The sequence below is a fragment of the Vicugna pacos genome, chromosome 14 (genome assembly GCF_048564905.1).
Source record: "Vicugna pacos chromosome 14, VicPac4, whole genome shotgun sequence".
In the NCBI taxonomy this organism is placed as follows: domain Eukaryota; kingdom Metazoa; phylum Chordata; class Mammalia; order Artiodactyla; family Camelidae; genus Vicugna; species Vicugna pacos.
Window position 1 is genome coordinate 18,231,792 of NC_133000.1, and position 23,002 is coordinate 18,254,793.

The 23,002-nt window shown below is 38.5% G+C and overlaps 1 protein-coding gene and 1 long non-coding RNA gene across 5 annotated transcripts in view; one reads left to right on the top strand and one right to left on the bottom strand.

The window, feature by feature from the left end:
- Window positions 1-23,002, top strand: part of LOC140701131 (uncharacterized) — a 39,680-nt gene that overhangs the window by 15,612 nt on the left and 1,066 nt on the right. For 2 of the 3 annotated variants that reach the window (XR_012080009.1, XR_012080010.1), the window contains one exon: window positions 16,389-16,459. This is a non-coding gene — a long non-coding RNA (uncharacterized lncRNA). Of the gene's footprint in view, window positions 1-8,176; window positions 8,353-16,388; window positions 16,460-23,002 lie in introns of all 3 variants that reach the window. The other variant, XR_012080008.1, reaches the window with a different exon arrangement.
- Window positions 11,203-23,002, bottom strand: part of GPALPP1 (GPALPP motifs containing 1) — a 32,267-nt gene continuing 20,467 nt past the window's right edge. For both annotated transcript variants that reach the window (XM_031684532.2, XM_015243708.3), the window contains exons 7-9: window positions 20,747-20,845; window positions 14,878-15,096; window positions 11,203-14,236 (exon numbers count right to left, since the gene is read on the bottom strand). In XM_031684532.2, coding sequence (XP_031540392.2) covers window positions 14,878-15,096; window positions 20,747-20,845 — 318 coding nt within the window. In that variant the 3' untranslated portion in view covers window positions 11,203-14,236. The remainder of the gene's footprint in view (window positions 14,237-14,877; window positions 15,097-20,746; window positions 20,846-23,002) is intronic.

Below are 23,002 nucleotides of genomic sequence, written 5' to 3' on the forward strand. Positions count from 1 at the left end.
CAGAGAAAGATTTACTGCAGGGCTGAGCAAGGACAGGTGACTCAAGTCCAAAAAACCCTGAACTCCCTAACAGGTTTCAGCTGAGCCTTTTTAAAGGCCAACTGAGGGAGGGGTGTCACGGGGTGTGTGATCAGCTGTGCACAATTCTCTTGATCAATCCCTAGGCACCAGCAGTCCTGGGGGCTACGTGCTCATGATCATCAAGTAGTTAATATCTTCCATTTGATGGTTGTTTTTAGTATCTGAAAAACTCAGGAAATATACACGAGATACTATTATCTGGGGACTTCAATGAAGTGCTGTAGCAGAGGATATGGGAGAGAGGTCTGTCCTGTAAGGCCCCGTAGGGTCCTGCTCAGTCATAGAGATGGCAGGCCAGCAGGGGATCGGGAGTTAAAGAAAGCAAGCTGTCTAGAGATTTAGCTGCGGGGGTCTTGGGTACCTCGAGGAGAAGCAAAGTTATAGGCGAAAGAGCAAAACGGGAAGAGAAGACACTTTGAAGAATGTCTGTATTTAAAGGGTGGGTAGACATATATCCAGAAGGAATCCTACTTCAAAATGACCCCTGCACCCCAGTGTTCATAGCAGCGCTATTTACAATAGCCAAGACATGGAAACAGCCTAAATGTCCATCAACAGATGATTGGATAAGGAAGATGTGGTATATTTATACAATGGAATACTATTCAGCCATAAAAACCGACAACATAACGCCAGTTGCAGCAACATGGATGCTCCTGGAGAATGTCATTCTAAGTGAAGTAAGCCAGAAAGAGAAAGAAAAATACCATATGAGATCGCTCATATGTGGACTCTAAAAAAAAAACCAAAAACCAAAAAACATAAATACAAAACAGAAACAGACTCATAGACATAGAATATAAACTTGTGGTTGCCAAGGGGGCGGGGGGTGGGAAGGGACAGATTGGGATTTCAAAATGTAGAATAGATAAACAAGATTATACTGTATAGCACAGGGAAATATATACAGGATCTTGTGGTAGCTCACAGCGAAAAAAAAATATGACAATGAATATATATATGTTCATGTATAACTGAAAAATTGTGCTCTACACTGGAATTTGACACAACATTGTAAAATAACTATAACTCAATAAAAAAATGTTAAGAAAAAAAAAAGGGTGGGTAGACAAATGACACTTCTGAAGGCCTGTGGTGGACATATGGGCTTGCGGTTCAACACTGCCACCCACACCGTGTTCACTGAAGGAACTGCCATGTTATTCTGAATTGACACCCCCAACCCCATCCAGCCTAGTGGGCCCCTAACAAAACCTAGAACAAGAGTGGTTCATCCGTTCCATTCTGGCCACAGTTAGTGACCCAGGGGCAGGCAACTGAGCTGACCCAAGCCCAGCTTGAGTCCTCCTAAGGAATTATAATTTTTTTTTAAAGATAAAACACTTTTAATACTCAGGGTAATTCACATACCCTGGCCTGGGGACAGAGTGGGTGTACTTAGTTTGCCCCGTCCGCAAGGAGGCAGGAAGAGCTGAGTCACCCTTCGCTCCCAGCACAGACTCTTAGAAGGCCCAGATGCTGGGTTTCAGGTATCAGGATCCAGATACCAGGGCTCACTCTGTTCCAAAGATGCTCAAAAGACCTACTCCCAGGAAGGCAAGCCTTCTGCTCCTTTGTCTCCTGTCCACCCTTAAGACACGAAGCCCTCTGGCGAAGCAGGCAGGTCCCAGCAGAACGTGATCATCTTTCCACGTGGAGTAACGATACTAGGTCTCTGACACCCCATTTGGAGCACTCCTGAGGTCAGTCTCTGGAAGTGGTGTTGATGTACAGGAGACATCTGGGGACAAGCTCAAGGCCCTTTGGGAGAGTGGAGTTGGGAAGCTGAGAGTGGAGTTGGGAAGCTGAGAGTGGAGAGAAGCTGCCTGAGATCCCTCCCTGCCAGCAGCCCAGCGTCCTGCAGCTCGCTGCTCCGGGCTGCCTCCTTTCTGTCTCAGATCTTTGGGTCCTGGGAGATGACGAGGTTGACATGAGCCACAGGCACAGCACAGAGCCCGAGGCACCAGCCTGGACAGAGTGCACAGTGACCAGGGCCTGGGGGAGGGCAGAAGGAGGGTCAGGTTGTCCTCCCTGGGAATTTTCATGCGGAAATGAGAAAAAGAGCCAGTGTCCTTGGTGTGGCTGAAGCTGTAAAATGTCAAGTTCAAAGTCATTAATGGCCATGGTCTCTACCACGAGGAAAAGATCAGCCTGTGGGGACCGAGACTAATGACAGAGAAACTCGGGGTGGGGGGTGGTGGCAGAGCAGATTAAGAACAGGACCAGCCCCAGGCCTGGAGATGTGGATTCCAGCAGCCGCTGAAACCCAGAGCATCCTCGCCCTACCTGAGCTCTGAGTGTACTTCCCTCCAGCCTCCGAGTGACCCTGGGTTTCTCCAACAAACCATCCTAGTCCAGCTTGGATTTCTGCCCTTTGTTAACAGGAGTACTGACTAATATTATTGACTTAGATAGACCACGCAGAACCAGTAGGAGGCGAAGCTGGACAGTGGGATCACAGAAGGGAAAGAGTTTTAAGAAGGCCGTCATCAGCCCAAAACTGCAGAGAAGTTGAAGACTATTAAATTGAGCCTCAAAAAGGTCATTCAAAATCTTAATGACAGCACTTTTAGTGGACTAATTAGGAATGCCGAATTGAAGCAGGTTTGTTTTTATTTTAACATTATGAAAGTCTCATGAAAGTATAAGGCTCATCCACTAAGGATACATGAGTTTCTTTTTTAAAATTATAATTTAAAAGTCTAGCTCACGTAGCCCCCACCCTGTTTGTCAGTCTCTCCTCGGCCTCTCTTCCTCTGCCCGCCAAGTCTGAGTTTGAGTTAATCGCTGTGTTCCCTCACGGGATTCCACTTGACAAACATCCCAACCTGGATCAGTGCTCCCACGACTCATCTTGCCTTCTGCTGGTCTCTCTGTAGGACCCTCTCACCTGCATTCAGTGTTTATACCAAACCTTCCAGCCTCTGACCCCTTCCTCTCAGCAAACGGCCTGTCTCCTCTGGGTGGAATGCAGGTTGTCTACCTGGAGTCCACCGTTGGGATTCACAAGGTTGAGAAACTGAAATTATGTATAAAAATTGTGTACTTTTTTGGGGGGGAGGTAATTAGGTTTATTTGTATATATGCACATTTTTAAATGGAGGTACTGGGGATCGAACCCAGGATCACCTGCATGATAAGCCCTCATTCTACTGCTGAGCTGTATCCTCCCCCACCTTGTAATGTGCATTTTTAAGAGGTAAAAACATCCAGAGTGTTCATCACGTTCTCAACACACCCAAAGGTTAAAAAAACCCTCAATTTCAGCAAATTGAGTATGCCAGGAGTAACCTTCCTCAGCTTTTTGAACTTTACCTAAAACCTTTCAATACTCATAACCACCTTCATTTCCTTTTCGCTACTTTTGGAAGATGTGGGATGTTGTTTACTCAAGGCTAACCTCTATTTATCATCCTTTATCTCAGCCTTTTGGGGAGATTATTCTCTCTTAGTTCCCCAGCTCTCCCCTCCACTGTCCTGCCTCTCCAGCTGGTCCCTCTCAGCCCTGAACACACAGATTAAAACAGCCCCTCCCCGGCCTGAGCCGGCGCTGCTCTTGGTCTGTGCTGTTCTCAGCTCACCTCTAGGGGGCCTGGAGCCTCCTGTGTGATCTCCTGGTGTCCTGCGTGTACCTTGGTCCTGCTCTTGCCACGATGCATTATTACAGCCACTTCTCTGCATCTGTCTCTCCCTTTAGGCTGTGAAGTTAGAAGACTACCTTTCAATCATTTTTGCATTCCTAGACCAGGGTCTTTAAAGTTAAAAAAATTTTTTTTGGGGTGGGAGGGAAGTAATTAGGTTTATTTATTTATTTGCTTTTAGAGGAGGTACTGGGGATTAAACCCAGGACCTCATGCATGCTAAGCATGCGCTCTAACACTGAGCTAAACCCTCCCTGCATCCCTTAGACCAGGGTCTTGAACATTGTGGGAGCTTGAAAAATATTTGTAGACGAGACAATAAATTTAGTTCTTCTGTAGACTTTCTCCTTCTCTATTACGTCTTTTCTTGAGGTATAGAAATTAGAACAGGAAGTAGTTTTCTAGGTAGACACTCCAGAGGTTTGTACAAAAGAAGCACGTCTTTTTTTTTTCCTTCCTCTTGTATCTCTTTTCTCACCTATTATCCAATTATCTGTTAGCTTTTTGGGGCTATAACTGTGCACTGAGTTGGTCTGAATGACTCCTGAACCCTTTTCTGCCTCATAACTGAGAACTCAAAGCTCATAGTCTAATAAGTATAATTCGTATTATTATTGCCTTAATTAACGTCATTACTGCTAACACTGAAGCTTAATTACTTGTAAGGCAGTGCAGACAAAGCTCATTTAGAAATAGTTACCTATGTAAGGAAAAATACGCTACCTTTTTTCTCTTCAGCATGCTATATTTATACATGATCTAATTGTCATGAATAGGAGGCCAGGAGCACTATGGCAACGTATTTGGTTGCTAATTTTAAACAACTATTTGTTAAAGAACAACCTCCACTTGACAACACTTACTCAAAAAAAGAAATCATTTCTAACTACTCCCTAACAGGCTTACTGATTGCAGTTCTTTTTTTCCCCCCCTCCAATTTTTGCCTGCCTAGAGTGTATTTTCTTTTGGTACCAATCCCTCCAGTTTCCATTATGCACAGAGACCAGAACCCTCAAGAGCATCTGATGAATCTGGTGGTCCACCTGGACCCTCAATCAACAATGATGGTTAACGAGAAAGTTGCTAACACCAGGCCTCATCTTGGGCTTGAAGCGAAGGTGGATTTGGTTCCTATCTTGTTAGGTTAGTTTCCTAGGGTTGCTGAAAAAAAAAAAAACCCCAAAACAACCACAAACTTGGTAGCTTAGAACAACAGAATTTATCTTTCAGTTGTGGAGGCCAGAAATCTGAAGTTAAGATGTCAGAAGGCTCTAGGGGGAATCCTTCTTTGTCTCTTCCAGCTTCTAGCAGCTTGTAGAGTTCTTTGACTCTTGGCATCGTAACTTCAATCTCTGCCTCCATCTGCATGTGGCCTTCTCCTTGGTGTATCTTTGTGTCTTACATCTGTCTTTCCTTTCTCTTATACCAGTCACTGGATGTAAGGCCTGCCCCAAATCCAGGATGGTCTCATCTTGAGATCCTTAATTGAATTATATCTGCAAAGATCCCTATTCCAAATAAGCTCACATTCTGAGGCTCTGGGTGGACGTCTTTTGGGGGCCACCATCCAGCCCACTACACTTGCCTCTGACACTCCTCCAGACCCCAATATCCAGGTACTCAGGAGATGAATCTGAGAATCTCCTATTCCCTTCCCTGCTTCCACTTAGTTTTGTGATTTGGAGGGTTTATGACCCCAACTTTGGCTAACCTTTCTCAAGGACTGTCTCAGACACTAGACACCTATCAAGATCCATAATAAATTTGCAACATCAGGCAAGCCTCCTTGCTATTGATTGGGTTGAAGCTTGCAATTTGTTATATCTTATTTCCCTTCTTTTTCCTTGTCTTGTTTGTAAGTGGAAAGGCTAAGCAAATCATTTGGAATGGTATTGTGATTTGTCCACTGCAACAGAATGTGGTGAATAAACTGTGACAGCCTCATTTCTCATCCATTTTGTGCTAAATGTACTTCTTGATGTCAGAGGAGTTCATGGAAGCAGAGAAGGGGGGGACAAGCAGTGCTATCTTATTGGGCAGAACCCATCCTAAGTTGTCTCTAAAGCAGGTCAGCGTGTGCTTGCTCCCTCCCACACACCCCTACATGCAGATTCTTAACCACGAGAACTGGAACAGTAGACACCCAATGCAAAGGGGATTAACAATGGCTGGACACTATCATTGGTAAACTGGGGGTGAACAGACAGGTAGATGGGTGATATCCCATTTCAGTAGACAAAATACTGGGATTCTCATCAGCAAATTGGTGGGCATATAAAGTGAGAGGAGGGCTATTGCCATTATCAGATGTTTTGTCCTTTACAGTGTGTTACCTTGTTTCCAATTACAGCACTTCCACTTTCTTCTAGGGAACCAGCCTCCCAAGTTCTCAGTCTCTGTGGTTTAGACAGGGTTTAATCTACCCTTTGGCTCCACAGGTGGAGACGTGAACCAGACTGGGCTATTGGGTGACCTCCTGACCATGCGATTGAATCAGGGGTAAACAAGTGACCAAAGCTGGTCCCTAGAGTCAATCAGCATCAGTCCTTGGGCATTACTGGCTGGAACTAGTGGGAGAGCAGCTTTCTTTTCATTGGTTGCTGAGCTGGTAGGGGGTCACTGTAGAAGGGCTATCTCCACCTGTCACCACCTGGGAAGCCCACCTAAAGATGAAGTCCACACAAAGGAAAGCAGGCAGGGGTCCAGGAGCAGAATCCCAGTGACATGATCTGGGCATCCTAATTCGGTTGTACCCCAGCCAAGGCAAACTTCTGTGCTTTTCATTACATGAATAAATTATCCTTTTCTGAAGCCAGTTTGGGTTAGGTTTCTATCACTAGCTGCCAAGAGTCCTGATCAATATAGGAATTATGTGAGGTCTTAAGAAATGAGTGGCCCTATTATCCACGGGTCTACAATAACGATAACCATCGTTTATGGCCAGATTTTGTGCTAATTGCTTAAATGTGTCATCTCACATATTCCTCATAAAACTCTGTGAAGTTTATCATTGCCTCCCATTTTAAGACAAATTATAGCTGAGCTAGGTTACGAAACTCTCTTAAGTTTACACAGCTAGTGGCTGGGCCAAGATTTTATTCTAGGCTGCTGTTTTCAAAGTTTATGCTCTTAACTAGCATAGTATAACTCCCTTATGTTACTCAGGGCTCTTAGTTGCAAACAAAATAATATAGCTGGCCAGTTTAAGCAGGTCCAGAAGCTATATAACCAGGGATATGTTCTGTGATGTTCCAGTGTCACCACCACTCCATCCCACATCACAGGTCCCAACATGGTGGTTCACACTAGTGATGCTTGGGTCTGAGTACCAGAAGTGCCACCTCGTTGCTGTTGAAAATTCGGCCACCTCCACCACCATGATTCTGGGAAGGTCTGCTTCTCCATTTTTCTCCCCTTGGAATCCCCATCCTATGTGGGTACATCTATTGGCAGAACCCAGATGACATACTTGTGCTCTAGCAGCAAGGGAGGCTAGGAAATGAGTTTTGCCTTCTATCCTTTGAATCAAGAGGCTCAGTGACCACAGCATGACAGCATTTTGTTGTTGTTGTTCTAGAAATCTTAATATGCCATATTTGGACCAAACCAAGTTTGGTTCTTATACTTCGGAATGTCTTAGAATTACCTGGGGATCTTACCAAAAATAGATGCCTGAACCCAAGTGAAAACCTATAGACTCAAAAAATGTCTGATAATGAGGCTAGGGCATCTCTAGTTTTTAATAAGCTCCCAGAGGATTCTGATGAACATCAAAGTTTCAAAAATACTGACCTTGAGGTTTTTGTTGTCTAAATTGGTCCACATCATGTTTGTTTTCTCATCCCTCTAAACCTAGGTATTAGTCAGTGCTGGTAAATGCGGAAGTAAGGATGCAGTCCTTTTGGGACCTACTAGAAGGACTATAAATATGATTTTTAAAAAGCTCTTTATGATTAGCTGGTAAAAGAAAATACTCTGAATCCATCTTTTCATGTTATTTTCTTAGAAGTATCACAGTATCAACTAACATCTTATAAATTAATAGGGTGAGTTCTAGTCTTTATTGACAAACCAGTTTGACTGGCAAACATTTTTAACTCTAAGAGTCTCCGTTTCCAAGTATGACAATTTTATAAGCCAGTGTACAAGCTGATAAGGAAAATTAAGCTAATTTAAAAGAGCATAAAATATCCAGTTAAAATGATGACTGAAGAATGGTCATAATTTCTAGTTCATTTTGTGGCCAATGTCAAATTAACTATGTCTGTATTTATTGTCAAAGGTAGCAACCTTAGGTTAATAAATTGCTTTCTTTATGTGTGTAGTGTGGACGAGGTATTATATAGTATTATGTTTTCTTAAGTGAGCAAAATGTGTTGCTTTTAGCCATTACCCAAAAAGAAACTGTCATAAGTTATACACTTAGGCAATTCCATTTCATCTTTCATGCCCAGTGATACAAGGAGCAAGTTTATTTTCATCTCAGATCACTGACTGTATGAGAAAACTTCAGGACCACATACCTTATCACAAGGCCTGCTCAGCTGACATTACCCCATCCCAAGGAAACCAAGAGGAAGTTCTCTAAAGGGCTGCAAAGTGGAAAGGCGGTGATCAGACAGACTTGAAAGTGAGCTTTGAAATGCTTTTCAACATTCTAGCATAGGTCCTTGACATTTTTCAGTCTTCATTAATACAATCATTGTATGTACCCTTGCTTTTTGCCTTCTTCTTTTATCTATAGCTATGTTAGCAAATGCAGAAACTGGTATCTAAAAGTAAACTTGCTAGCTTTTGAAAGTTCTTTAGTTAAAATAATACCTTAGCTGCTAAAGCAGAGTTACCTAAGACCTCAAAGTACTTCAGTACCATTAGCTGGTTAATCCCCCCCAGAGAATAGTCAGAAGCTGAGACCAACCCTGGAGTTCATCTTTAGCATCCCACCGAGCCCCTCACCTGTTCAATGTTCTGTATTTCCAGGGCCTTCAGTGATCTCATGGGGCCCCGATAAGCCAGGGACAAGGATCTTAGAGCCTAACTATTCCTCCCAGGGATTTTGCCTTCTCTTAGGCACCTTTTAAAATGGAGAAGTCTAAATGAAACTGAATTACTATTGACAGCATCATCTTGAGCCTTGTAGCAGCTGGCTGGTAAAAACGTTTGAAGAGTAGAAACTTTTAGGCATCAATTCACTCAGTGGAAAGTAATCCACTCCTCACAATGCAAGTACTGTCGGTGCTAGTGATTATACCCATGTGGCATAAAATGACTATGCATTTAAGAATATTTAATATAGGAAAGTGGAATGTGTAACAAGGGAGAGGGGAATGCTTATAGGAACATGAGTGCAGTGATTCTCAAACTTGAGACAAAAGTAATCACTGGGAATAATTGTTAAAAATGCTGATGTCCTGATTCTAACTTCAAAGATTTCCATCCACTAGAGGTGGTTTTGGGCGTCTGTAGTTCTGCAAGCTCCCCAGGTGATTCTAATGGAGTGGTTTGAGAATTACACATTAAGAAATAGTTCTGCATTCTCCAGTCCCCAAATGAAAAAGTTCTGCCATGTCCTGGAATTCTAAAGATTAATTGATATCAATTAGTATCTGTTGAATTCATCTGATGCTATTTGGCTCTTAAAAAGAATGCATGTAATCCTCAATAATTAGGCCTAAGAGGAGGAAATGAACAATAATTCATCACAAATTCCGAAAAAAAAAACAAAAAATAAAAAAAATCCCAAACAGTTCTACTTAACTAATTGCAGTTTTGATGATCAAGTAAGGCAGAAGTTCAATGTACTAGTATTCTGATAACTGATGACTGTTCTTAGTGGGGTTACACACAGATTTTCAGAGCAAGGGCCTAAGCCATGAATTCAGATATGAGTAGGAAATTCTGGAAGACCAGTAAGGTAGACCTTTGGTATTAGGCTCCATCAGGCCAACTCCTATGTGATGTTTATGACTTGACTAGGAGCCACGCGCCTCTGGGAGGCTCCTTTCACCTTCTAAAACTGGGTTAAATGCAGTTACAAGGGCTCCCTAGTATCCACTAATACAGGGATCAACCCCGAGCATATCTCACTGTACACCACCCACACTGGTGTGATTCTTCAGGGCCTTCGCATAGATGGTCAGTCATTTTTCAAACTGCTAGCTTTTTTCACTTTTTTCAGGCTTCTCCTTAAATAACATCTCTTCAGAGAGACTTTTCTTATCACTTTATTTAACTAGGCTTCCCATCCTCAACCACCTGTCACAGTGTCCCGTGACTCTGCTCTCTTTAGAGCACCCACTACAATTTGTGAATTGTTCCCCCACTTTTATTGAGAAGCAGTTGACATCTATCACTGCATGAGTTTACGGCAGGATGGTTTGATTTACAGAGATTGTGAAATGATTACCGCCACAGGTTCAGCTAACAATCATTTTCTCACATAGATACAATAAAAAGGAAAAAAATGAAAAAAAAAATTTCTCCTTATGATAAGAACTCTTAGGATTTACTCTCTTGACGTCCCTATACATCGTGTACAGCAGTCTTGGCTATAGTCATTGTGTTGTGCTCTTATTTGACCCTTTTTACTGACATCTTCTGCTCTCCCACTCATATAAAACCATGAGGCAGGGAATCTGTGTTACTCACCTGTGGACACTCTGTAGTGACTAGCACAGAACCTCCTCTCAAGGAGAAGGGATACGAATGCCCGGTTCACCACTGTGTTCTCAGCACCGTGTTCGCAGCACCGAGGACACACCTGTGTTTAATAAATGTTTACTGAATGAACAAACACCTTCTTTCCTCAAGAAATAATTTTACAGGGAAATGATCTGAAAACTCAAAGGCTCTCTTTCCTTGACCCTATATGTCTAGATTGCTATCATTTCAATGCTTAGCTTTTGTACTGCAAAATATCTCTTTCAGTCACTTTCCCAGTTAAGGAAGAGAGGAATCCGCAGTCCTGTCTCTCTAGTAGTTCAGGTTCTAACTCTGACCCTATATAATACAAAATCAGGACTTAAGAAAATAAAAGAGGTTAATTTCCCCCTGAAATTATAAAAGAATACATGCTTTCTGAAAGAATAGAAGTAGAAAAAGACGAAAAACCAAAAGAATACAAAACCTCATAAACAACCAATCCAGGAAAAAACCCACCACCTGTCCTGTAACCCCGTGACATGCAAAACAATGGAATCTTGGTGAGAAACCGAGTGCCAGCCCCTCTTGTGCCACGGTGCTCTTAAGAGGATCTCCAATTTGTCTTGTGTTTCTAAACAGTTAATATTTGTAGTTATACTGGGATAATAAAAATCTCACAAGTGGTCTGGGGTGCAAGACTTTTTTTCCATGATAGCCCACCATGATCTGATTGGTTAGAACAAATCTTTACAGGCTATTCTCTTTACAAGCATTGTCTGCTTCAGATCAGTTAACAATGTTACAATAAACAAAAGAGAAATAAAAGACCACAACTTCCTCAGATAGAGATGCCATTTTATTTATACATAAAAGAAGTACACCTCAGGAATTCTTCTTTTCTAAAAACAGCCTTTTAATTGTACAGTTTGAAATGAAAAGATTGAAAGGGGCAGTGTATAGCTTTAAAATTTTGTACATATTATAGTCACAGTTAATTTTTTAAGCTGCAAAAAATATACCTCTCCTATAATAGGAAATGCATGACCTTTCGTTAACTGTAGGCTAAAATCACATGATGGCATGAAAAGCCAAAGTAGAAAAATTAATATTATGAAACAGGAGACTTGGTATTGATGTTACATGGGTTACATGCACCTACCTCTTAAGTATATAACCAACTGAGAATTTTTTTTTCCCCAAACAATACCTATCATTGCCATGGAAAAAGTGAAGAGAAGTGATAAGGGCTCTTGTAAACAGTCTAAAAACTCTCTCCCATGATCATACATTTCTGAGTAATAATGTTAACATTATCCATCTTATATAAGGAACAAAAAGTGTCATGATGTTTTGGGAGCAAATAACTGTTCATCTATTCTGAAGCACGTAGGCCTTAGTGTGATGTAAATCTCAACATTACTTCCAAAAAAAAAAATCACTAATTCCAAGAACCATTAAATATTCAACTGATAAATTGTCAAGTAGCTGCTACATCTGAACAAGATTAAAAAAAAACTCTTAGTAAAACCGTAGCTTTTCTTTTCTTTTTTAGCACAGGGCTTAATTTATGATATTCTTCCCAATACAAAAAAATTTATCTGATGATACAGTCTTATTACGGGTGTAGCTACCTTCTCTCACCTTTTGTCTCCCCTCCCAATTCCCCCACTTGCTAAAGCCATTTATGTACCAGTAATGTGGTTATTATTCAAAGCATCAAAGTCTATCTGAGACAATTTAGAGAGTTGAAAATCATATAATTTCAGGTACAATGAACTTAAATGTCACCTTCACCAAACAGCAAAGAATGTGAAAGTATCAGCTCAATTTTTTGAGGCAAATGTTGTTCTTTTTTCTTCTTCATTTTTAAGTTTCAAGAGGTCACAGTTCTATAAAATTTGGCCAAGAAGTATAGGAAATTAAAAAGTTCCTAGTAGATAATGTCAATAATCCCAATTTTCCGCCAGATGGAGACTTGATTTAGCCTGGCCTTTCACAGCTTTGGACGAGGGGAGGGGACGAAATGAAGACCAGCTTCCCATTCTGAGCAAAGAGCTACTCTGTTCTTCATTGTCAATGTTGTTATATTGGGTTTAGTCTCTCCACGGGGCAAAAAACCTCTGGCCTGGTCTCATATTTTGTTAAAACTGCCCTCGGGGTGTATGAAAGAGCACTAGACCTGAGGTACCAGTAAGGTAGCACTCATGGAAAGTGTTAGGCAGAAGAGACTTTTCTTGCTTTTGCTGAGGTCACAGATATTCCAAGGGTGAGGGAAGAAATGGTAAATATCCTTTATAGACACATCCTTATTTTCCCCTCAAGATGAGAAAAGCAAAGCAAAAATAAGCATCCAAAGATGACATTTTTACTTTAGAAACTAGCAAAACTCCCCCCTAAAAACATGTTAGGAATGTATATAAGGATGAGGGACTAGAAAACATTTCTTCCTTTCATCAGGGAAAAAAATTATAACAAAATTAATGAAAGTAATAGATGCTCTGGTACAAAGTTTTGTGTTTGGACAATATCACTCACTAAAAATGACATCTTTAGTCAGAAGGTAGCTCTGTTCAATTCTGCTTGCACTAGAAGCTCTTTCAATTTGCTCAGGAGAAGAATTCATTTTTTTAATAGCAACACTCCTTGAGCAGATTACTGTTATGGAAATTATCATTGTCCTTCTATGATCAGGAGAAAAAGCTGTCCCATAACTTGACTGAAAAGTTTACTCAATTTTCATAAAGTCTAAATGAACTAGAACTCAGAATCTTTTCCCATTAAAATTGTGTGTTTCGTCAAAATTAGAACACAGAACTAGCAGATCAATCAGAATTAATTAGTAAGAAAATATAACTTACAGAATTTGGATTTAGGCTTTAACTAGTCAGAATTCAGAATTTTCTGTTTAACATCTTAAGAGGCAGTGCTTAAAGCATCAAAAACTTATAATAATCCATCAGGGTGGTTTTGATTATAGTTTCCATTTCCATTTTTGTATTCAAGGATTATGAGTTTGATTTTTCTAAAAAGCTATTCATGATAGATATAAAAGATCTGTTCCCAATCAATTAGCTAAAATTTGTTAAAGATAAATGGGCAAAGCCAGATCATCCCAGAGCAGTTTAAAGACTTAGAAAGCTTTGGCTGAGATTGAGAGACTGAGTCTTAGACTTCACACTGCTAATGGCTAACGGCATATCTTGTTCCTCAGGTTGCCTCCATAGAGATACTTCATAAAGCTGGAAAAATGCAAATAGTTTTTCCTTAGCACATGGAATCATGCAGAGGTCCCTCTTTCTGACTTAAAAACAAACAAACCAAAAATCCCAGACCACAAATAAAAAGTCCTGATTGCCCAAATAAGCAAACTGATAACAAAACGGACAAAGCCTCCATACTCTCTATTTTCAAGTAAATTTATACATTCATTGGCTGTGGGTTAGAGGGAAAGCGCAAATGATTTCTAATTCATGGATTTTCTGCAAGGACCCCAACACACTCACTCTGGGCAGGTTTGTAAAATCTGACAAGGGGATCCGAGCTGTGGGATACTCAGTGGATGGTCCAGATCAGATCTTGGAGACACCACAAAAATTAGGGAGTTGGGGGGTGGGAGGATGCTCAAAATAGTTATTTGAAGAAAAGCCCACACTTCCTCAGAAGCCGAAGACACAGATTCTATTCCACACAAGACACGCTGATTTTACATTTCCATGTGACTTTAAAGGACGCACAGAACAAAGTAAGTCTGTGTGGCTTTTAAGACTAAAGTAATCCTCTAATCTTAAGAACTTCAAAACCAAGGAATAAAGGTGGACAGACAGAAAAAAAGAGTATTCTTCAACTCTTCTTCACTGCACAGGGAAATCCCCCTGAAGTAAGAATAAGAAAATTCAGTAAGTTGGAAAATATTTCTAACTCTGTATTTTCCCTTAAAGTCACATTTTAATATTGATGTAGGTTTCATACAATTAAAAATCACAAAGATTTTAGGAAGTAATTTTTTTTAGGAAGTAGCTTTTATGTAATCAACATGACAAACCCATGTCAATTTGGGCTACAGATTAGTGATGTAATGGTTCTGAACCTTAAGTTACAGAGAACCTTTCAAAAGCAATGAACATCTTCAAACTGTGATCTTGTTTAACATAAAAAGACTGCTAGCAAATCTCATTTTTAAATAAAGCATGCATATTTATCCAAGCTTCAAACCACACTTTCCTTTGCTGTTTCTCATAAATGAAAAAACTTTCATTTTAGCATTTTGAATAGTAATGTCCTGTTAAGTTATTATGAGGACAAGGCTACTTTTCCTGTGTACCACATTTTTTATTCCACAGGTTTGAATTTTCAAAAAAATCATAGTTTACGTAGGAAAAAAAAGATCTACAGGTTTATAACCTACTTTATTACTAAAGAGAAATGAATTTTTATACACAATTATTTATAGACAGCAGAGTATTCAGTAAAGCTCAAATTCATCAATATGAAAATATACTTGTAATATACTTACTTATAAAAACATATTGCCTTTGCCATGTGAAAACCTGGTGTTTAGTTCTCTAGATTTCTTTATCAGGGCTTTTTTCTGAGCTTCATCAAATCGATGAACTTTGAGATCCTTATCACGGTCAAATGGTATTCTTTCTTGGGGCCTGTTTTTATCTTCAGCAGCCTTATTCTTTAATTTTTTATGATGAATGTCCATAAGAGATTCTGACCTTTTTGATTCCTGGGGAGAGCAAGAGAATAAAAATAAAAATCTTTAATGTGTATAGATCATTGGCAGAATGTAATCAGGAAACAAAATAATGAAGCAGCAATGGCGAACATGAAGGAGGGCTATTTACAACCCCCTAGGTTTTTCTAAATCCAAGATAGCATCTCTGAAGAAAATATGTATCAGAGGCAAGTTCAATTCAACCAAAATGTGGGTATCTAAAACTACATGCCACACAATAAAGAAAGGGCAAGACAGGAAACAAATGTTTAAATAACCATAAGGAAAAGCATGGTGTGAGAAGTCAAAATTAGAGTCTGAACCAAGAACACAGTGAGAAGGAAGAGCAATTACTTTTTCACTTGGGAGCCCAGTTAAAGCTCCATGGATGCCCTGGTCTGTGAAGCCTGAACAGCTGGAACAGAAGAGACAGGCACTGCCAGGCTGAAGCGGAAGCAAAACAACGGGCCACTGCTGACAAAGTCCGGGGCCTATGCAGGGTACACTGGCACACTCTGTGTGCCTAGAGAATTTGTGTTTCTTTCTGATTGCTTTCTCATTTTCTTTTCAGCTGGGGCAGGTGCTCGGTGGGGGAAGTGCTCACATTTTCTTCTTCCTTTTTTTAAACTGAAGTATGGTTGATTTCCACTATTATATTAGTTTCACATTTTCCAATATATCTAGTAGGATGAGGTCTGAGCACAGACAATTGGTTTCATAAAAAAAGTTCATTACAGACCACTCAGTACTGGTTAAAGTAAAAGGCAGATGGCCCTGGACTGGGGAAGCAGTGCAGGAGTAGGTGCAGCTAGTACAGACCAGCAGCCTTCAAAGTGGAGTCTATGTATTCCTGGGGGCCACATGGAGTGCATTCCATGAGGGGTGAAGGCACAGGGAAGTTTAATCCACCCACAATTCTCAACTTTTTCACATAGCCTTACTTAAAACTGACTTGTCTGATACTGTGTCTCATAAGGATGTTTCCCTTTCATGATAGCCCTTTCCCATTTAACAAAGGAGAGGCCCTTCAGAATCTTATTGTAGAATACTGTCTTGAAGAGCAAGTCTCCAGAGCATCAAGTAAAAAAATCTGAAATACTGGTACAAATGAAACTTCTAATCAAGAAACTGTAAACCCAGGAGGCTTTGTGTCCTTCTGTCTTAAACTTATTTCTCTTAAGAGTGTGATGTCCTTTTGTAATGGGTATTTTGGCTTTTGTTGGAATGTTGTGAAATCAGATTCGCTGCTAGATGGGGCAAGGAAAGAAAGGGCAATTCCTGCTTAACAATCACCTCTCTTCCAGGCCCAGCCTCCTGGCAAAGACTATAGTAAAGAGCAAAGATGTGAAGGAGCTCAGTGAAAGCAATATAATTGGTAAGCAATGTTGAAGGTGAACTAAATGTCCATTGACAGATGACTGAATAAAGAAGTTGTGGTATATTTATACAATGGAATACTACTCAGCCATAAAAAATAATAAAATAATGACACTTGCAGCAACATGGATGGCCCTGGAGAATGTCATTCTAAGTGAAGACAGAAAAAGAAAAAATATCATATGATATCACTCACATGTGGAATCTGAAAAAAAAAAAAAAAAGGACAAACGAACTTATTTACAAAACAGAAACAGACTCACAGACCTAGAAAACAAATTATGGTTACTGGGGAAAAGGGTGGGAAGGGATAAATTGGGAGTTCGAGATTTGCAGATACTGACTGGTATATATAAAACAGATAAACAAGTTTATACTGTATAGCACAGGGAACTATATTCGATATCTTAGAGTAGCTTATAGTGAAAAATATGAAAATGAATATATGTATATTCATGTATGACTGAAGCATTGTGCTGTACACCAGAAATTGACACAATGTTGTAAACTGACTATATTTCAATTAAAAAAAAAAAAAGAAATATTCAAGGTGGCAGCATCTTCTTTCCAGAAGACAAACTCATGGTACCTGCCCACCTACTTCACAATTCAGAAGTGTCATAGGAATGGTCATAATCACATCTGTTTGAAGGGAAAAATGAAGTCAGATTTTCTGACAGAAAGGAGGTCAGAAATATGCCCAGAATGACAATCAGATCTGACTTTGTCAGCTAGGTTATGTGGTAGTTATTTCCTATAAATTGAGCTCAATCTGGATGCAGTATTAGTAAATATTTATTTAAATTAGCACTCTTTCCATTTTCCTAACCCCTCTCATTTAATTTATAAATTGGTCATTTCATAAATTTTGATAAAGTCTTTAGGAAATGAATTGATTCGCATATCAAGTGCTTTCTAATTCTTTATTTTTAATGAAATTTGAGGTAAAAAATCAAATATTGAAAAAAAATAGGCTATCAATATATACAGCATGGAGAAACAGTTAAGAACTTAAGTTCTAATTCAGAAAAATCTACGTAGCAATGATGGTTCTGCTATTTTCAACACTGGTGATCTTATTAGGCAAGTAATTTAAGCCTCAATTTCTCAGATGTAAAATAATAAATCATAACAGTAATGTCCAAATATTTGGGTGAGATAGGAGTTAATGATCTAATATCTAATGAATACAAAGGATTTAGTACAGTGTTGGGATATATAATAATTATTCAATAAATGCTAAGTGTTTAATTCACCATGGAGGGTATAGCTCAATGGTAGAGGGTACGCCTAGCATGCATGAGGTCCTGGGTTCAATCCCCAGTACCTCCATTAAAAATAAATAAATATATAAACCTAATTACCACCGCCCTCACACACACATACACACACACACACACAACCTCCTCAGCTCTCAATTTACTGAGCATTTACTATACTGTAATCCTCACAACATGTCTGTAAATTAAATGTTATTATTCCTATTACACAGATTTGGAAAAGTACAAATGAGTAAATAAGCCCTGTTCAGGGGCTGAAGAGTCAGGGTACTACATCCCTCCTTCGCCCTGTTCACCCCCCGGCCCTCAGTACCCAGTGGGCTGGTGATGCTGCCAGCTTGAGCCCCAGTTGAGAGATCACTTATAATAATTTTTGTTAATAGAGCATTATGAGGTTTAAGAAAATAACTCAGAAATTGTCTAAAGAATTGAATGACAGCACTATAGCAAACTCTGTTCAATTCTCATCCACTTCTTTATGTGAACATGGTTTCTTAACTCTTAATTATAAAACTCTTTTTTTTAGATTTATCATTTTTTACTTGACTATTTGTGTATTTTTGTTTTTTTTGTTTTTTATTGCTTTATAATCATTTTACAATGTTGTGTCAAATTCCAGTGTTCAGCACAATTTTTCAGTCATACATGGACATATACACACTCATTGTCACGTTTTTTTCTCTGTGAGCTACCATAACATTTTGTGTATATTTCTGTGTATTTTTGTTTTAATTTTTTTTTTTAGGTTTTTTTTTTTTTTTTTGGTTGGGGGCGGTAATTAGGTTTATTTATTTTTAGAGGAGGTACTGGGGATTGAACCCAGGACCTACTGCATGCTAAGCGTGCGCTCTAACACTTTGAGCTATACCCTCCCCTCTTAATTATAAAACTCTTAACTATAGAGACAAACAAAAGAACACATTTAATGTTGAAACCTCTCTTATTCTAGCATTAAGTAAGCAATGTTCATTCAAAGACCAGGAACTAACTGGAAAAAAGTCTTTCATTAAGATAAGTTCACACTTTACTTTCTATGTTTAATAACTGTTTATCAAAATTTGTAATACATTTAAATTATTTTGATCAACTGAAATTACACCTTCATCCAAAAGGAAAGAAAAGTATAGACATTTAAAGAGTTAGGCACAGGAAATTGAAAAAAAAAATCTTTTCATTTCAATTTATGTGTATATTTTTGTTGAAGTGAAATATGGCTTATCAATATAATCATATAAGACTTTCAAGCGTAAAAATGAAGCCCATTAAGATAAAATTCTGTGGCAGAAGAGAAATGAAATTATGTATTCAAGGAGAAAAAGGATGAAATAAAATTTCCAACTGTTAAGGAAGTACTTGTTCATATATTTTTTTAATGGATAATAGTAAATATTAAATTGCTATGGCATTTTGATTCCATTTGAAACATTTAAGAGAGCAATTCAATATGCTATAAATTTCATCGCTGGTAACTATTGAAACGTATAATGAACATTTTTCAAGGTCAAGTAGGTTTCTTTGAGGGAATACTGAATAAAAGTACTGGTCTCTTGACCAGTTGACCAGTTGAAACAAAAACAGATTCCTGAACCCCATGATAGATTTTAGTGAATCAAAATTGCCAACCATGGGTCTCAGAAACCTATGCTTTTAAAGCCACCCAGGTCCTCATACAGATGACCTGTAAGAGTGTTCTTTCTGGTAGTTAGGTGACAACACAAAGGAGAAGTGGAGTAGGGTTAATTTTAGGATGGAGAAGTATAAATACAAGTATTTGTGAATGAATAAATGTAAATCTATACTATGAAAACTTGAACTTTCAACATCATTTCTCCACATTCTTCCTCTCTTTTTCCACAAATGAGATAATAACTCATGAGTGAGATGATAAGGATGAAGGCAGACAGGCTATCAAGCGTTGCAAGGGGAAGGACTGAGGATATAGGAAAGAGCTGGAGGAAACAGCAAAGTTTGGAGGGGCTGCGTGCAGACATGAGAAAGAGGGAAGCTGTAGAAGCTCTGCTTTATTTACCCAGAGCCGCTGCTGAGGAAAATGACCTGCACTGATGAGCAAAATCGTGCAGAAGGTAACAAAAAGCAAACACAAATGGAGAAATAAAGATGGTAGGTTTCAACGGACTGATCCTCTATGTTAGTAAATAAAACATCAATAAAAACGGAGGAATAAATTAAACCACTGGACTACTATAGTCAATTCAAATAATTCAAGTGCTCAAATTTATTATGATAAAAGAAATGAGCTGTTATACTAGTTTGTTTCAAGTTTTCTGTCTGTCTGGCTTAGCATAATTTGCACATTGTAACCCAGAAGACCAAACGAATGCTTGACTATAAATAAGTAATAAAACACCTAGAAGCAGTCAGTTCAGTAAAAATCGCACCAAACTCCAGTTCAGGTAGAGATCAATTTACCAAATGACCAATGTGCTGATTTACCTAATTTAATCATTTAACAAAAATGTGTGTGTTTTATACCAATTTGTACAAGACAGAGCAATTTATTTTGAATGGGATAGTTTTTCAAAAGCTTTTGAAAATTCATACTGATTCTAGTTGTTTGGTCTTTTAGTATTTTTACGTATTTTTATATTTTCTCCCATATTTAAATCTTTACATCAAACATTCCAAATCGGCTTAAAATTTTAAAATGTATGTACTGAGGCTCTCTAAGAGTTAGTAGGGCTCTTACTTTCTGATCATATGCTACCCATCTCTAGGAATTAGATTTCTGATATATGACTGAAGTAAAAAACGAACTGAAAATATTACATGAGATACATTAAAAAACCCTACACAAAGGGATTTTATACACACACACATAATACAGTTGAGTATTTTTCAGAACAGATGTATAGAAAAAGACTGAGATGAAAAGGAAGACATTCAAAAAAAAAAAGAGAGAGAAGCAAGAAAAGAAGAAAAAATTAGAAGAGCATTAGCAGATAGAAAAAAAAAAGGAAGGTCATATATTTCATTCTCTGACTTACATTGTAGGAGGACACCTGCTCGGCCAATCTCTTTTCCCTTTCTGACAATACATGTTCTTCATCCTTCTTATTGAATGATTTTTTTGCTTCTTGTGTCTCCTGAGGAATGAACACAGATAACACATTACTGAACCATATAATTAAGAGCAAACAAAAAAGACATACAATTATTTTTACTCAGATTGAGTAATAAGAGACTAAACTAAGCCAGGCCTGTTGAATCTCTTCTCACTAGAAATGTTAAGTTAATATACTTGATAAAGGATCTGTTAGTGTCCTACTCTAAGATTTTCCTGAAAACAAGAAAAGAAAACCCACCCCTATCCAACAGCCAATTGGGGTTTTATCAAATTCAGAGATGAGTCTGACAAACAAGATGAAATGCAGAAGAAAAATAAGGCTTAAGACGGGGAGGGTATAGCTCAGTGGTAGAGCGCACGCTCTGCATGCATGAGGTCCTAGGTTCCATCCCAAGTACCTCCACTAAAATAAATAAGTGAATAAATAAACCTAATTACCTTCATCCCCGAAATAAAAAACAAAACAAAAACAAAAAAAAGAAAGAAAGAAAAAAAATAAGGCTTAAGAGATTTTATGTTATCTGTTTTCAAAAACTAGGAGAAGCACTCTAAAAGGAAAAAAAAAACAAAAAGAAATAAAGGGGGCATAGAAAAAATAAAAAATAAAAGAAAAACTATCTGAATGAATAACATAGATGACATGACTGTCTATGTAGAACACTCCAAAGAATCTATTAAAAACTCTTACGGACATTAGTAAGCAAGTATATAGCACAGCTGCAGGATACCAGGTTAACATACAAAATATACCAGCAATGAACAACTAGAATCTGAAATTTAAAAAGAAACACCATGTACCATAGCACACACACACAAATGAAATACTAAGGTACATTTCCAATAAATTTTAATTAGGAAAACAAAATTCTGGAGAATATAGTACCAACCAGGAATGAAGAAGGCCCGCATAAAAACAATTGAAAACCATTTTTCTCAAAGCATTTAATAGTATTCATACTTACTGTCCTCAAAACAGTATTATTACTGTTGCTATTTGCTCAAGAAAGCCAAGGAGGCCCCCATATAATCTTTATCTTAATAATGGGCTGAAACAACACTGTATTTAATAAAGTATGTTAAAAAACATAGGAATAGCTCATTTCTTATTTTTCCCTAAATTTTTTCTCAGAAACAGATTCTTTTACTTGTAAATATTAAGAGATAAATGATGCTCTGCTAAGATGGAGGTGAAAACCTGACCAGTTAAGAATTAGTCCATCTACTCAAGACGGGGAGGTGAGAACATAACAGGTCTTATTCAGTTAATCTGTGCATAACACTTCCATTTCTTCCTAAAGAGCAATCTTACTTCACTTAGGCCATTTGGCTAAGTGAATGTGAAAACAGTAGTGGTTCTAATGGGAGATGAATACTGGGAAATCAAATATAAAAAAGTAAGATGAAGTGGTGGAGAAAACCTACAAAAAGGAAATTTGGAGGGAAAAAAAAAAGGAAATCTGACAAGATCTGTTACAAATATCAAAAATTAGTCATGAACTTCATATAGGATAGCTCTGTGATGCTGTATCATTTGTACAACAAATATAAGCCTGTGAGTATATGCCATAATACAGCACCACATAAATTTAAGGGGTACGATAATCCCTTGTTGAGTCTGCTATAAATACAGAACAAAATACTTCCAGCCCTGAAATAAACGACGAGATCTAAAGAACTCAGTCAGAAGGCCTAAAATCACTGAAGTTCAAATTGTACTGACTAGCTTCTGTTTATTTCATTTTTCTGTCGTATTTTCCTTTGAAGAACAATTCTTGCCTATCTGGCTTTCGGCTAGATGTCTATTCACCTACAATGAGGAACACGAGGACTGAAAAAAGCATGAATTAATGTAGGCACAAATAAAAAGTTCATGTAAGCAAAGGAAAGAAGTTGTCTTTTTGGAGATGATCTTAAAGGCTAAACAATAAAAGCGCCAATATGTTACTTTTATAAAAGACCAATTAAGAAAGAGTAGACAGGCATTTCAACACTAGTCATTCAGGGTGTGTGGCTCACTTCTATACCACATCTTTTGTTACCTATTTGCCCTCAGGTGTGTTGGTTCACCTTATCTTTCTATTACAACTCTTGGATTTCCTTGAATCCTCAGGGCAAAAGAGAATTTATGATTTTGCCATCTATTCAAGGTACAGTGCTAAAACGTGGAGATTTCCAC